At 36.7% G+C, this 16,200-nt stretch overlaps 1 protein-coding gene across 2 annotated transcripts in view; it reads left to right on the top strand.

The window, feature by feature from the left end:
• The window catches only part of TXNRD2 (thioredoxin reductase 2), a 39,400-nt gene that overhangs the window by 978 nt on the left and 22,222 nt on the right, over window positions 1–16,200 (top strand). For both annotated transcript variants that reach the window (XM_075516553.1, XM_075516552.1), the window contains exons 2-11: window positions 487–552; window positions 1,263–1,319; window positions 1,951–2,095; window positions 2,413–2,487; window positions 3,328–3,406; window positions 4,444–4,506; window positions 5,031–5,101; window positions 9,828–9,847; window positions 10,230–10,321; window positions 12,882–13,056. In XM_075516553.1, coding sequence (XP_075372668.1) covers window positions 2,010–2,095; window positions 2,413–2,487; window positions 3,328–3,406; window positions 4,444–4,506; window positions 5,031–5,101; window positions 9,828–9,847; window positions 10,230–10,321; window positions 12,882–13,056 — 661 coding nt within the window. In that variant the 5' untranslated portion in view covers window positions 487–552; window positions 1,263–1,319; window positions 1,951–2,009. The remainder of the gene's footprint in view (window positions 1–486; window positions 553–1,262; window positions 1,320–1,950; window positions 2,096–2,412; window positions 2,488–3,327; window positions 3,407–4,443; window positions 4,507–5,030; window positions 5,102–9,827; window positions 9,848–10,229; window positions 10,322–12,881; window positions 13,057–16,200) is intronic.

A 16,200-nucleotide genomic window follows, 5' to 3' on the forward strand; every position in this document is an offset into this window, starting at 1 on the left:
TGTGGTGAGGCTGAGGTGGCAGAAGGGGCTAGCTTCCCTCTCACTGCCCCCCCGCACCCCTGCAAGCCTTACATTGCAACTGAAGCTTTGCGAGTCTGATAAGGTGACCCTGCTGAAAAAAATCTATGCATAGAGCTTGCTGCTGTAATGCAGAGACAGAAGACCCATACTAGATCCCAGTTGCAACTGTCTAATCATGCAGAAGGGGCTTCTTGGGACATAGTGTAAAAACCTAATCCATTTCCTTACTTCTTTTGGATTCCTTTATTCTCTGTATTTCATTCACAAAACCGGACTAGATAGTTTAACGATTTTTGGAGAATGCTTTGGGACAATGAAAAAACACAGTGCTCTAGTAAAGTAAAGAAAACCCAAATTGGCAATCATCAATTGTAAAAAATAGTGTACTTTTTGATATTTACCTTCTTACATACCTCTTCCTCCTTGCCTGTTTCTTTTCCTTCTTTTTTCACGTGCTCTTCACAGGAAAGAATGAGTATGATCTTCTGGTAATTGGTGGAGGGTCTGGAGGTCTTGCTTGTGCAAAACAAGGTTTGTATGTATAAATAACTAACAAAAGTTTTGTTTTAGCTTAAGTGGTGTTTATGGAAACTAAGAGAAGTGTTACTGAAAATGCTAAAGCTTTTTAAGAAACATAGTATACTTCAGTCCCTGCACATTAATCATTAACTCAGCTCTATACAGTTAATCTGCAAATTAATTCACACCCTCAGGTGGGGTGATCTTGTTTGGCTTTCCTGTTAACCTTTTAAAAAATATTTCTTTTTTTGTCATGGGAAGATCTAATAAGCTTTTATTTCACTGTTATTGTAAAATACTCTGAGTGCCTCCATAGATACTGTATTTTAAAAATTATACTGTTTCTTATTTATGTGTTGAAACAACAGTCCCTTCAGACTGTTTCCAAGAACTGTTTAACTGCTGTAGAGAACCTTGCCCCTTTGTAACTCAGTGTAACATGCTCAACAGCCCACAGGGTTCTTAAACGTCTCATTTGGGGTCATATTGCATTTTTAGGGTTGGTGGAAGCTGGTGGCTCTAGTCTGGGTTATTAAGTGCCTTCTGGAGAATCTGCTGACTACATAGGCAGCCTGGGTCCCTAGTCTGGCATCTTGAGTTAGACAGTATAAACCACCAGCCGTCATCGCCTGTACTCTTAATCTGTACCTGTGCTACTAAAAATGTTTAGGTTTGTGTGTTTCTCCCTCCCCTAAATACCTTGTATTGCTTTTTGTTTAAAGCTGCTCAGTTTGGAAGGAAAGTGGCTGTTTTGGATTATGTGGAACCTTCTCCACAAGGTATGGAAGAGAAATACTAGGATAATATTTGGACATGTGTATAAAACGGTTGCCTAGGTGAGCAGCTTGCTGCAGGTAGCAAAGAGGCCAAAGCCACACTGCCTGCTTTGCTTGTAGTAAAAGTCCTTAAGCCCAGCTTGCTGTACTGCTCATTCTCTCCAATGATGTCCCAGTTCTGCCTGCACATTAAGGTTGTTAGCAGTGCTTGATACTACCATTTGTAGTAGACTTTGGACTTAAATATGTGAGAATATTGTCTCTGTCAAAATGTCATTTGCAATTTCTAAAAATTATGAATCATATCACATTGAGGCTCTTCATGTACAATATGTAAAACAAGATCTGCAAATGCAAATAAGCAAATGTGAATGTGTAGTAACTGGCGCTCTTCAGGGCTCTGAGAAACATCTTGAGATGGTTTGAATTTTAGAAGAAAAATATGTAGAGATGTTTTTTATCAAAACAAATGAATATAAGCAGAGTTAGAAACCGTTCTGTAGGAGGTACTAAACTGCGTGTTGTTTCAGAACTTTTTAACTAATTGCATGAACAATCTAATTCTCTAAGTAACCCAATTGCATTAAGCTGCACTAACCTAATGCATTTACTTTTTTTTTTTCCTTTTTCCAAGGAACCAAATGGGGACTTGGTGGAACTTGTGTGAATGTTGGCTGCATTCCTAAGAAGCTTATGCATCAAGCAGCCCTTTTAGGCAGTGCCCTTAAAGATGCCCAACACTATGGCTGGAATATAGCCCAACCTGTTCATCATACCTGGTGAAGATTATTGCCTATATCCACTCCTATGTGCTGCAAATGCGTAACAACTGTTTCCCAGTTGATGTTTATTTGGGTACAGTTGGAGAAGATAATTTTGCATGAAGCTTTTTAGACTGCTCCTTGTTTAAAACACAAAACTGTATTTACTGGTTTATCAGGGCAGATATTATGTTGACTTGGACTTGATAATTTACTTTCATAACAACAAGTACTGTAGAACATTCCTAATTTCTAGCAATTGCCTGTATCTTTGAGTTGCATAATCTGAATTTGTAATGTGATGACTTCATATTCAGTTTCTTGTTTTGTGATAGGTCTGTGATGGCACAGGCTATTCAGAATTATGTGAAATCCTTGAACTGGGGACACAGAGTGCAACTACAAGACAAGTAAATAAGACTTTGAAGTTTGTCTTTCTTCCCATAGTCGAGGAGCTCTTCTCCTTGTAGAATTGCTGAATTGCCTTTGGAGTTTCTCATTAGAGCTAGTATTTTGAGTTTGTAAGTCCTTTCGTCTCAGGACTGTAAATGCCCTTGCCAATGTCAGTGATTTCCTCCCCCCCTTTTTTTTCTGGAAAATAGTGGTTGAAAATGACCATATGTGAAAGCTTTCTAACAGTGTAGTGATCAGGGAATGCTGTCTTTAATCTGGAGAGGTTTTGCATTAATATGAAGTAGTCAGGGTTTCTCGAGATAATTTCAAGCTTGTCCACCCAAATTTATATGCCGTACAAGCCCACAGATAACACTATACTAGAGCAGCCAATTTTTTTGCTTGCAGTGCAGAAATGGTTCCAAGTTTTTCAGCATGCAGTTCCTTTTATAAAGAAATTATATTAATACATCATTTAACAGGTACTAGTCTTGTGACTCCTGCTGAGTCACTTTTGTGTGCTCTCAAATGAGAGCATAGTTATAGATAGCAATAGTAATGCTATGGCTAGTGGAAAATGTTTCATTTGTAGAGGTCAATAACCTGATCACAAAGCACGTTACAAGGTTAGGTACTCTACTGTATAGGGGAGTTAACTGTGACCCAAGAATTAAATGACTTAAATTATGTGACAGAGCTGCAAACAATCCTATTAAATGAGATGCTTTCTTCCTTTTACTTTTCTGTGCCTGTTTGCTATCCTTTTTAGCACTTCAGATGTGGAAAAAGTAGCTGGCCATATTTCATTCCTATTCTTCATTAAGTGTGCATTTATGTTGCTGTTTTCTTCTAAACAGGAAGGTGAAATATTTCAACATGAGAGGGAGTTTTTCTGATCCGCATACAATCCGTGGTTTAACAAAAGCAGGTAAAGAGGTGAGCTGCTGTGCTGATTTCTGCAGTATCAGTCACTTCAAACATTTCGGGTCTTCATGTGCTGGTTTTCAGGTCAACTGGGAGCTAGATTGTACTTTTGCAAATTGCTTTAGGTATTCAGTATCGTTTTGGTGAGGGAGATTTGCATTTTCCACCTAGAGAAGGCATTTATGAACTTGACTGTTGTCTGCTGAGTCACCATTCTCTAACGTGTCAGTTAGATGCCATTACTTTTTCTTTGCAGATGCAAATGCTGAGACAAAAGATTTTTTTTTTTTTTTTTTTTTTTTTGTCAGAGTCATACTGCTTTGATAGATGCTTACAGGGACATAAAGAGGACCAACATCTCCTTATTGCTCTGGGCATTAGATCAGTCTGACTTGTTTTCCTCCTTCAGATAAATTGTAAGGCTGCTTAGCTTTCTAATACAAAATTGTGTGTGGGAGGCAATTATACTGAATGCACAGCTTTGAGCAACTGGGTCATGTAACAGAATGGTGGCCATTTCTGCGTATTTAACAAGAGACTGAACATGCATTTTTAATACCTTTTTGAGGATAATTATATAATGTTACTGGTTAATATCAGCTTGAGAGAGCAAAAGTTTTTGGGGGTAGATGCCTAGCATTTTCTAAAAACATGCCACTTTTGAGGTAGCTTAACTCCAGACCTTAGAGACAGAATTCACTTGCTGCGGTCTCTGTGTATTTTGTCCTAAGCAAAAATTGATTTTAAAAAGCTGCCATTTGTCCATAACTGTTGCTTCCAAGTAGTCATCAGACTCTTGTCCAGTATAGGAACAGTTGCAGGCTTAATATTAAAACAAAAACTGATAGAGAATGTGTAGGAGAAACTCCTCCGTGTATCAGTTTTTTATCTCCATCCTTTTTTTAATGCATTGCTGATTATTATGTCATATAAATAGCAGGTGGTAGTGCCAGCTTTCTCATTTATCACTCGTTTGTACATAGATAAAATCTAAAGCCAGATAAAAGGATTTCAAATGCTTGGGTTTGATTTTTTTTTTTTGTTTGTAGACTATCGTTACTGCAGAGAATATTGTCATTGCTACTGGAGGAAGACCAAAATATCCTACACATGTAAGTTACACTTGCCGTCTGACAACTCCAATGGCTTTACTGGTTTTGTTGCAGGTAATAATGAATGTTTGGAGAATAAAGAATGTAAATATAAAGTAACACATGAGAGATTTTTGTACTTGTGTCGTGAAAAATTGTCTTTTATATAAAGCACAGGCTTTTCAGAAAAACATTTCTGTAGAAAACAATTTGCATCAATTTAGTATGTTGATGTTGCTTAGAGCTGTAGGGTAATTCTGGTTGGAAGGGATCTCTAGAGGTCATCTAGTTCAACATCCTGCTCAAGGAGGCTGGGGTCAGCTATTGAGTCAGCTGTGAGGTCAGATCATGTTGCTGAGGGCTTTTTGCAGTCTGGTTTTGAAAATCTCCAAAGATGGAGACTGGATAACATATCTGGACAACCCCAGATATATTCCCCTTGGTCTACTGGCTATACTTCAGCTAATACAGCCCAAGTTGCTATTAGCTTTCTTTGCTGCCGGTACTTGCATTGTAGATTCAAGATCTTACGTATGTGTTCATAGATTGCAGGTGCACTGGAGTATGGAATCACAAGTGATGATCTATTCTGGTTAAAAGAATCTCCTGGAAAAACGTGAGTTACCTTACCATGGTTTTAACAGATGCTGGCATTCATACTGTTTCTTTATGGGAAGGTGAAAAATGTTTAAAATTGCCTTTTATACACCAATTTTTCTGTCCTTCTGTTTTCCTTCTGAGAATGTATTTTGCTATGTGTCAACATCACACTACTAACCTTCATTAGTAACTAATAGATTCCCTTCCCCCCCTCCCCCCCGAAATTCCCTTCTAAAATCAAATTAAATATGAATTTTCACCATCTTAGGTTAAGGTGACTTGTTTGCTCTAGCAATTATACATGGAAGTCACAAGAGGGCAGCATAAACTTAAACGAAGGCTGTACTGTCCCTATTCTTTGCTACGGGTATATGTGAAATTGCTCTTTGATTAGGAAAGAAACTCCAACATAATTTTATGTTCTCTTAAGTGGTGGCAGTTCTGATAACAAAAGAAAATATGATGAGACAATTGGGTTACTTTTGCCTTTTCTTACGCTTTGGGAGCTATTGTTTAACTGAAAAACTAAAAAATTGTTTTTAATGGAAATACTAAAATGCCATAGTCTTTGTTTTTTACAGGACATAGCACAGTAAGAGTCTGAATCACCATTGTGCTACAGAACAATTTCCTGATGCAAATAATTGTGATAGGAAATGCACATTTGCTAGCATGAAAGTCAGATAATACTATTTTTTTCTTTTCTCTATTGAGCAATTCTAGAAAAAGCAAAGTATATATAAGAAAGAGAGGCTTGAAACTATAATACTGGTGTTTTGAAAGAAAACAGAGCTGCCATTCATGGTTGTGACTTTCTAATATAAAAAATGCACTGTATTAAGCTAAACATCAAACAGATAAATAAGGCTCCTTGGTACACTTTAAAAAAGAAAGTAAATTTGCTGTTGTTTGTAGTATATCAGTCACCTCTTGAATTTTGAGACCATGATTTATGTGAGCAAATTGTTTTAAAAAAAACAAAACAAAAACACCAAAACCCACACAAAAACTAAACATAAGATTTATCCCTGCAAGATTTTTCTGTGAAAATGTGGCTTTTGTCCAGTTGCCGCTAATGCAAGTTGTAACAGTGTAATGTGGGAGTCTAGTGTTTATATGTTGCATTCCTGAGATTTAGTCAAAATAAGCCTGCAGGGGCTACAGTAGCATTTCTGTGCTTTATCAGGCTGTGTCCTAGCAAATGAAGGAGGGAGTTGTTAAAGGTTTGTTTCTGTCGGATTTGTTTCTATTATAAATATTCCCAAGGTTCAGTTTAACACCTTTTGTTTTCAGTCTGAGCTGTGTTGTACTTATTCTTTCTTTTCTCCCTCTCCAAATGTACATATCTCAACTACAAATTACGTGCCTGGGGGTTACAGAACTGTCAGTCCTGCAGTTATTCATATTAAAAAAAAAAAAAAAGAAAAAGCAAACCGTTAACTAACTTAAAAGTCCCTTAGATATACAAACATTGTGAAGAAATTATCGCTACTGAGATGAAGGGTTTTGGCAGAGTGAATTAGAAAAGATGCCTTGAAATATGTTCAGAATGAGTGAGAGATTGAGCAGGTGTGAAGGAGGCTAGGTTCTGCTTTCTTAACTTTTCTATTAGACACTGACAATGCCCAGGAACCCTCTACTTTATAGAAGAAATTGTGAATAATGTGCTGCTGATACTATGAATTAGTGCCAGCTGGCATCTATTTTTCATCTAATGAAAAAGAAGAGCAAACATATGCCCAAATTAGAGATATTCTCATTCTATTCCCTGTGACTCTCCAGTAGGTATTTCTTTATGGGCAGCATGTGGCTTTTTGCAGCACTTCCCAGGAGCTACATGCTAAAAGAGGGGGTGATCATCCATTCACAGATGAATCAGATGCCCTAATGCTGGAAAAAATTGTTTCCCACTGTGTTAAATTGTTTGTCAAACATAAAACCCAGACTAGCAGATTTTAATCTCTTTATCTTTGTAAAGGTAACCTGTTCTCTGTACACCTTCAGAAGTTGTATGTTTTTATTGTAGGATAGATAGATGATATCTAGGGTCTTTTGTGAGAAAACATGTGTTGTACTGACTGCAATCCCTGGAGCTCACTGAACAGCAGCCCCCATGTCTGCACTTTTTGGAAGTTTAAAAGCCTCTCTGTTAGAACTGGGAGATGGTGCAGATTGGTTTAGGGTAAGGTATAGGCCACAAGCTACTCTTTCACCTACTGTTTTGCTCTGCACTCTTAGCATAGGATAGACTGTATGAAGAGCTTTCCAAGTATTGGACTTGTTTCTCTCTTGCAGTATGGTGGAAGAGTAACTTTCCTACAGATTTGTGGCTAGTCAGTGGCAGGGCCAAAAAGAGAAGCCAAATTTGCTGTCTGCAGAGCTCTATCATGCCTCTAACATTTGTTTTCAGCTGCCATACATGTTCACATATAAAATATTTTAATTTTCTATGGTTGTTGATATCCTTCTATGAAACATATTTCTGGCTTTGTAAGCATGTATGCCAGTAGTTTTCCTGGTAACAGGGTGGAGGGGGGATCATTGCTTTGTAAATTTTAGTTAAAATTGATGAATGATACATCCTTATAAAGAGGCTGCAATACACACACCACTTTGTGTTAGCCTTCAGTTTGTGTGTGTTTTTGCATGGATTTAAGGGCTTATGTTTATTTTGTGAAGCACCATATTAGCGTATACTACTTTGGTCAGGAATCAAGCAAAATGTGGAATACGAAATGGCGTGGGACGTGTAGGCCATGGGTTGATATTTCAAATGTGTTCCTTCCTGTGATCTGACTACTTCGAATTTTTACCTGTTCAGAGCACGTTTTGTCATAATAGTTTTGCTTTGTTGCTTAGAGTTTTTTAATTAATGGAGGCACAGCTGCTGAGGGAAAAGGTCTTTACTTAATGGATTATTTCCATGCAACTATTCTCTCTGCTGGCATTGTCATTTGTGTTTCTAAAACTTATCTTCATCAAAACAGTCAAACAAGGTTGGATACGGGTAAAAGAATATGATACGGTTCTGTGACTTATGCTTATAATGCTTATGCTTCCTTGCTTATCCTCCTAACTTTAAATAACCTATTTAAACTCTGTGATTATGTAAGTTTGTATTTTGAGTTTTTAAAGTAAATTTCTAAAATGTCTACCTTTCCAAGACGCAGTTAGCAAACTACTTCTTCCATACCCCGAAATCCAAAGTTATTTTTTTAACTTCTGAATATGGCAGTATGAGAGAGACCTGCTTTAAAAAAATGCCCAAAATAAACAGAAAAAATGTACCAAATATTCAAGTGGGTTCCAAGTGTCGTGTTTTTGTGGTGTTGTTTTTTTGATGAGAAGTTCTTTATAAAGCTTGGGGATGAAAGTTCTTTATAAAGCATGTGTTCCCATAGATGAAAATCATAGTCAGAAAGAGCCTACCATTCTACACTGTTCCCATAGTAACTAGAAATTTTGATCCCTAATGGTGCTTTTTTTCCTAATTCAAAAACTTAACAAAAGACTTTGTTGTAAGTGGAAATATTATGTGGAATGCATCTCCAAACTGTAAGATTTTAACAAGTCCACATAACACGTGAACAGCAAAGGAATGTGAGTACAGCCTGTCCAGCAGCCGTGTGGCAGTGACTGGCTGGTTGGACCCCCTTTTACCTCCAGAACAGTGATGGAACATTCTGCCTTTTGTGTACCAGCAGATGTAGGGAACTGAGGATATGGTCAGAAGAGAGAGGACTGCTGCAGTGTGTAGGGCATCTGGGGACAGGCGTGGAAACTGCTGTGCTGGAGAGCTGATACACCTCATCAATTAAAAGTGTTGATGGACAACTTTAGTGATATTCTTGGTTGAAAGGGTGCGAAATATGGGGAGACATGGGTGCTGGAGTTCTATTTAAGATCTAAAATGGATGTATTTGGTAAATACTAGTCTAGGTAAATCTATTAAACGGATTTTCTATAACTGCGTACACAAACTTATAAAGACAGAAAGGGCAAATATTTGGCATTTGGATAAATAAGATGATGAAAAAGCAGGTGGTTATAAATCAATGAAATTTAGCAATGAATAAAATCTTATATTGGGAACTGTAATCTACTTGATAGGAAGATGATGAACTTCAAACGTGCTTAACTTCTGATTGTGATTTCTGATTTTTAAGTTTTTTAAAAAACAATAAAAAATATATATTTAGTAATTAAGATACTTCTAGAAATGTTGAGATGTACTTGAGTTCCCACGATGTTGCCTGCTGTCTCAGAGGCAATGGTGCTGAGAGGCCCTCTAAAGATGAGGCATCAGTAGCAATAGGCACTGGGGGAAAAACCTGTCGGTGTCCATGCCAGATGTTTCCAACCGGGGTACATCATAGAACACAATTGAAATATTTGTGATGCCTCTTAACCTTGCTAGTTTCTCTGAGTTTTTCATGGCTTTCTTCACTTTGTCTTTCAGCGTATGTGTTTAAATGTCTCTTTACAATATAAAAACAATTCCTTCTGTCTTATAAGCCTCTTCTTTTTTTATTCTGTTAATAAAATAAGCCCATATGTTATAGTATTGTCTTTGTTGGAGTTGACAAGCCACGCTCTTTCTTCCCATCTAACAACATCAGACCCACTCCTCAATCCTGTAATTTTGTAACTATACATACTTCAGAAAATAATTTTTTGGTTGTGCAGAAATATGCACATGCTCATTCCACTGCTTTATTCTTTTTTTTCTTTTTATGTAACAGGTTGGTTGTTGGAGCCAGCTGTATCCTTTGAAAAAGTTGTGATGATTTATGATTATAAGCGGCATAGCTGTCTTTCCTGTGAAAGCTCAATTTTCAGAATACCTTCACTCATGCCCTGTAGTTGAGTTGGTAATAGAATAGTAATAGCTTTCTGTACAGTAGCATCATGGGAATTAAGGTCAGCTGAGGATAAATTCTCAGGATCTTAAAAACAATGTTATCTATGAGGAAAATATTCTAAGGCTTTGGAGTTTTGTTCTATGCAACAAAAGCAAGCTAAAGATGTTGTCTGTGTGAGGAGAACTTGATATCTCTAGGACAAAAGCCCGCTTGTATACTACCCTTTTATACTGCATTTATATGAAAATACTGTTTATATTTCCTTAACTGATGCTTTACCAGATGTTTCACTTGAGTGTGCTGGTTTTCTAACAGGCATTGGATTGGACACTACAGTCATGATGAGAAGTATCCCACTTCGTGGGTTTGATCAGGTGAGTACGGAATATCTTACATCTCCTTATATATCAAATATATTAAAAAGTATATTTGATTATTTTTGTTGCCTAAAGAAAAAGTGTCGTTGGCTTCTCCAAACATTTCCTAGTATGTGCTTTCTGAAGAGAAACTAGATAAATATTAGCTCTTGTATTCCTATCATATCTCTTGATACTGTACTCAGAAAAGTGAATCTTTTTTTTTTTTCCTCCTGCTTAACTGAAAACAAGATTGAAAAGGCTGGGAAGCAGGGGAGGGATTTATGCCACTGCTAAAAAAATTAGACAATCTCTTTAAAATAATCCTGAATTTGTAGGAGTTATAGATAATGATTTTTAAAATAAATTATTGGACTTAACATGAAGTAGTTCAATGTGGAGTTCATTATGATGAATATAAATAAATCATGAAGCTGAAAGTTTGTAATGACATAGCAATTGGAAATCTTGACCTTACCACTTTCAAAACAGTGGCAGTTATAACTAGGTAAAAAAAATATATAGTGATTTCAGTGGAACTATCAACCCTAAGCTGGAGAAAATTAAAAGCAAAAAACTTTCAGGCAGGGAAATCTAAAGAGAAAAAACTGTGTTTCAAAATTGAGAAAGATTTTGAGGAGTTTTATTTAAAAGTATAAGTGTTCATGATTGGGCTGACAAAACAGAAAACAGTTTTGGCCAGAAACCCATTCCTGTATGAAGAGAATAAAAGCAATTAGAAATAACAACGAGAAAAGACAACAACAACAAAAAAAGTTTTATATAGGATTTGTGTAAAAAGTATAACTGCTTAAAGAAGCAATAGAAGGTACTATAGCAGGTTTAGGTTAAAGGTAAGTTATTGGATCCAGTAAAGGTGTTACTTGGATGTGAGTTTGTAGGCTCTGTTCTACAGGTTAGATGATCTCTTTGATGGCCTGATAGTCCTTTTGGTCCCTAGATCTGTAGAGAGAGTATGTTAAAGGTGATTGTGAATCTTCTGTCCCTGCAAGATTTGATGCTAACACTACTTTGAAGGAAAAGTTTCTGTAGCATTCTTAAAATAGTGAGATAGTTCTGGGTTTTCACTCACGTGTGCAGTGAACTTTTTCTTTGAAATTTCCAACAAATTTTTTCCTGGGCAAATAACTTCGGAAAATGTCAGCCTTAAGAACCAAGATTGTGTCGTGTTAATCACTTGAAAACAGTGTTTTCAGAATGGGAATGAATGCATGTTAACTTAATTATTCCTGGTATCATGAATTAGGATTTTTTTTAATGCTTAATTGCAATAGTGCAAAACACTTACAGGCCAGAGTTGATGAAAGAGTGATAGAACTATGGGTTTGTTTTTAAGAACTTCTTTGCACACACAGTGTGTAGGAAAATTATTTCCATGTGTTTTTGAGGAGGGAGTATTGCTGTTAGAAGCAGCAGTGACAAGTACCACTGCAGGTAGTGACAGCTCCTGGGTCGCATGCCAGCCAGTCCCACTTTGAAGTGGCTTCCTTAAAACTAGTGGTATGTGTACCACAGTTTGCAAAACATTGTATAAGAATGTGCCTTGGGATTTGCACTCATCATTGAAGAAATCTACACCTGTAACACCATGAGATCTGAGCAAGCAGGGAATAGTGTTAAGACTGTGTGTGTGTGGCACTTCGTATAACACTTACAGTAGAGCTTTCTCTGAGAACTTGATCCATTGTAGGCAGGAAGAGCACTATGGACATGTCAAAGTTAAGAAAGTATTAATAGAGATAAAATAGTCATGTTCCTTCTGTAGCCACACTGAGTCTGATGGAAACTGGTTAGTAAGCTGTCATGTTTCTGAAGAGGTATAACCCTGCTGTTGCCTTCATATTAGTTAATATTAACTTGGGAAATAAAGTTTTGTAAGCCGAGAGCTTGCATGTAGTTGTTGCATGTGAGTGGTTTTGTGATAATATCCTTTAAGTAATGAACATATTCTTTGGCAAAGTGCAACCAGAATTACTGCAGTCAAGAGCAATGACATCTTTGGATAAACCTGTCAATGCGACGCTTTACTACTTGACTGTGGTGTGGCATTATTTCAAACAGGCTCTTAGGACAAAAGCATTATTTCCTTTTTGTAGTAGAACTTTCCAGGAAACCTTAGTGATTCATAGTCATTGCAGAGAAATGACAGGTGTCATGGCAAAGGGAAATATTTTTCTTCCTTAGCTTTATGAAAGTATTTAATTCTCATCAAGCTGCCAGAAAATGGTAATTATGGTAATGTTAAATTGAGTATGCTCTAGATGCTATTTTTGTATAAGCATCACATGATTTAAAAGTAACCATTTTATTCATATACTGTTTTACTTTCTTGAAAATAATTTGTATATTCAGATGTAGGTGCCTCTTGGAATGGAGTTGCAGGTCATAATGGCTCGATAAATTATCATGTGTTGACAATGCACAGTAACTAAGTGACGAAGAATGTTTGAAATGCACAGTGTATTTACTGGATTTTTCATGAAGACAGCTGAAGGAGCATTTTACATTAAAAAGGTCATATATCTAATAATAATTTTTTTTTTCCCCTTCTCAACAGCAAATGGCATCTTTAGTAACTGAGCACATGGAATCTTATGGCACACAATTTTTAAAGAGATGTTTTCCAACCAAAGTTGAAAAATTGGAGAGTAACAAATTGCAAGTCACCTGGAAAAATACTGATCTGGGCACAGAAGGAACCGATTCCTTTGACACAGTGATGTGGGCAGTAGGTAAACTTGGTTATCTTAACATCTATTTGCAATGCTTTCCATTCTGAAAATGAAGTCCCCTCATCATGTTGTAAGGGGCCAAACAGCCTCCTCCTTTTTGTTTATATTAAATATTTAGTGACCTAAACATTGATAGTTTTTTTTTAAATTCTTTTCTTGCATGCCTGACGTTCACTTACAGTCTAAAAACACATTAAACTTACAGTGAATGGAAGAAATCTGTGGTAACTACTTTTGCATGAGCTGCAATAAATGGGAGATCATTTAGCCTTCCTCACATTTACTAGAGGGTGAGAGCATGAATTCCAGCAACCTCTGTGGTGCAGGTGGTGTTCTCCAAGTCCATACTCTTGACTTATTCATGAAGCTATTCACTACAAGTTCCTATTTATCCTGCTCAAGAGGCTACCATTTCTTCTAGGAATTTTTCTAAACTGTGCTGCTTAAGTTTGTTAGTGCAGCCATCATTCAATTCGGAGAAAGAGGAGGAATTGTCCCTAAAAATCCGAGCTCATTGCAGGGAACCTTGGAACTTTAGAGCTTTTTGAAATCTGTTTAGGAACTTTCACATATCTCAGACCCCTTGGAACTGACATGTGATGACTAAGTCAATTTAAAAGAATTTTGTGACAAATGGCTATGAGCATAATCACCAGAAATGGGAGTTAAATCTGTTTTTTGCCTCCTTTGAGTCAAATGTTACTTCTTGTAAGGATTAACACACTAAATGATGTATGGTACAAGGCTCCAGCCCACGGGGACGAAAATACTCTTTCTGCGTTGCCTCTCCAAGCTGCTCATTTGTTGCTGTTACGAATTGGCCCTCAGTTGCTATATTGGTTCAGAGGGACTGCATGCCCACCAGAATAGACGACTTGTCTTCTGTGCTTATAAAGCTTTGTGAATATCTGGAATTCTAAATAAATAATGGACGGCTAAAGGTAATAGTGATATTTGGCAAGCAGATGATATCTGGCGAACAAAGTAAATAGGCTTAAACTTACTGCCCAAGAAATCTCTTTTGATGCAGAGGAACAATCAGTTTTACTAGCAGCTTTAGCAATTCCTTTAACTACTTCATTTTTATGCTATTCCTTTTATCTGACACTACTGTTTTAGAGTAGTGGGGAAGCGTTACTCTTTCATTTGTTGATAACAGATAAAGTTAAATTCTTGTGGTCATACAATAGATCCATTACAGGAAACAGGAACAGATCATTTACAGCATTTTGTATTTTGCCCAGTGGACTAAATCTGTTGTCCTGTTGTTCCTTTCCCCTGGTTAAGTCAGCTTTATATCTTCCTAATACCCCAAACAGAGAGCAGGTTGTGTGTTGTGACAAACATTTTCTTTCACTTACTGTGATTACTATTCTCTTGGAAGTGTAATGGGTTTCTATAAATTGTGGAAGCAGCCTATAATAATGGATTATGCTCACCAGAACCAATCAAAGACACTAGTGCTTGCCAAGAGCAAAAAAGGTCATACTATCTGGAGATGTGACAATCCTGAAAACTGTAGAATAATATTCATGAGGTGAGATGAAAATATTTCCAAAAAGTGGGTTTCTAAATGCCATATTTGATTTTTCTCAAGCTTTCTGGTAAAAGTACACTGAGGTGGAGTACAGGAGTCACACCTGTGAAATGTCAAGTCAATTTGTTTACTTTTGTCAAAGATGGAAAAAAGAGCTATTACATTGAAATAATATGAAAAAAAACTTAGTTTGGTGTTAATTATAATGGAATAAGGTTGCGTGATGTACTATTGCAAGTCAGTTGTAATGTGACTCCACTGTTTTGATACAGAGGAACTACATGTATTATAATTTTTGTCATAGATTTGAGTTACAATCCATATTTAGAAACTGCAAAATGAGTGGTTTGAGGGTTTGGGGTTTTTGTGTTGACTTTTTTTTTTTTTTTAGTGTTCAAATTGGCGCTCCACCCTTAAGGATTAAACACATTAACAGTTAAAGCTGGTTAATTGATGTGCAGTCGGTATGATTCATTGTTTTGCTCTGTATCAACACACCCACACCAGGTGTCTCAGATAATAGGCTGGGAAACTTGGTAGTGTTGAGGATTTCCTGTCTGCAGATGTGCCAGTTACCATATTGATTGAAGAAAGTCAGCTTGTAGAGTTAGTTAAAAAGCAGCTGCTATTGTTAACTAATTGTAGCCTGAATTATAGTAAATATTTCCTTAATTTTTGTAAGCACATTGTGGAATTTTAGTAGGATTTTATGAATAATGTTAGAAGTATTTACTGACAGTGGGACATAGTTTGAGTTTGGTAAGCTACAGTATTTTCTCTTAATGTAGGTACTTTGAAAAAAATTTACATTGTGTTCCTGTGAAGAGTTTTGTTTATCTTTTGGAATGTGTAATTTTCTGCTTGTATGGATAAACCAGTAAAAGCAGGCCCAATGCTCTCTTTGCTTTTCTAGCAGCTTTTTTGAACCAGTCAAAATAGTTGAGGCAAAAAAAGTATCATTTTGATACCTTTTAATGTAACTTAAAGGTTTCAATCCAAAGCTTTTGTAGGTACCTGTTACGGGCCTGTGTTACCTTGCTGAGTGACTATACTGTTATATTCCAGATCAGTGAAACAGCTGTTTCTTGACCTTTATTTGATTCTGCCTGTCTAGTCCTGTAATGTCCTTCTGTCATTTACTAGTGCTCTGTCTTCTGCTTTTGTGAGAATTCTCCTGAAATGATAAGCTTTTGAGATTTTTTTTTTTCATTCAATATGGAACCAATAAACTTTTAATATTATGTAGTATTCCCCCTGCCCTTAAGGACACAAAAACAATTTGTATGTTAGGTGCCTAATATACCTGAGCTACAAAGCAATGGTAAGTGTGTGCATGTACAGATTGAACATAGGGTCTTCATCCAGAGAAAAGGGTAGAGATCGACACCTTTATAAACAAATGCAACTGCTGAGCTACAAGGCAAAGTTGCAGATCAAGCTTTGTGGAGTGGGTTTGTTTCAGCTATTGGAGGACTGAAACCTGAGGATTGGATGCTGCAGTTGCAACACATCTAATACATAAAAGGAATTGGTGAGTAGTATTTCCATTTGAATTTGCAATAGATGGCAAAAGATCACTGCTGTAATTAGAATTTGATTATTCACAA

This window comes from Mycteria americana, chromosome 13, assembly GCF_035582795.1.
Source record: "Mycteria americana isolate JAX WOST 10 ecotype Jacksonville Zoo and Gardens chromosome 13, USCA_MyAme_1.0, whole genome shotgun sequence".
NCBI classification, from domain to species: domain Eukaryota; kingdom Metazoa; phylum Chordata; class Aves; order Ciconiiformes; family Ciconiidae; genus Mycteria; species Mycteria americana.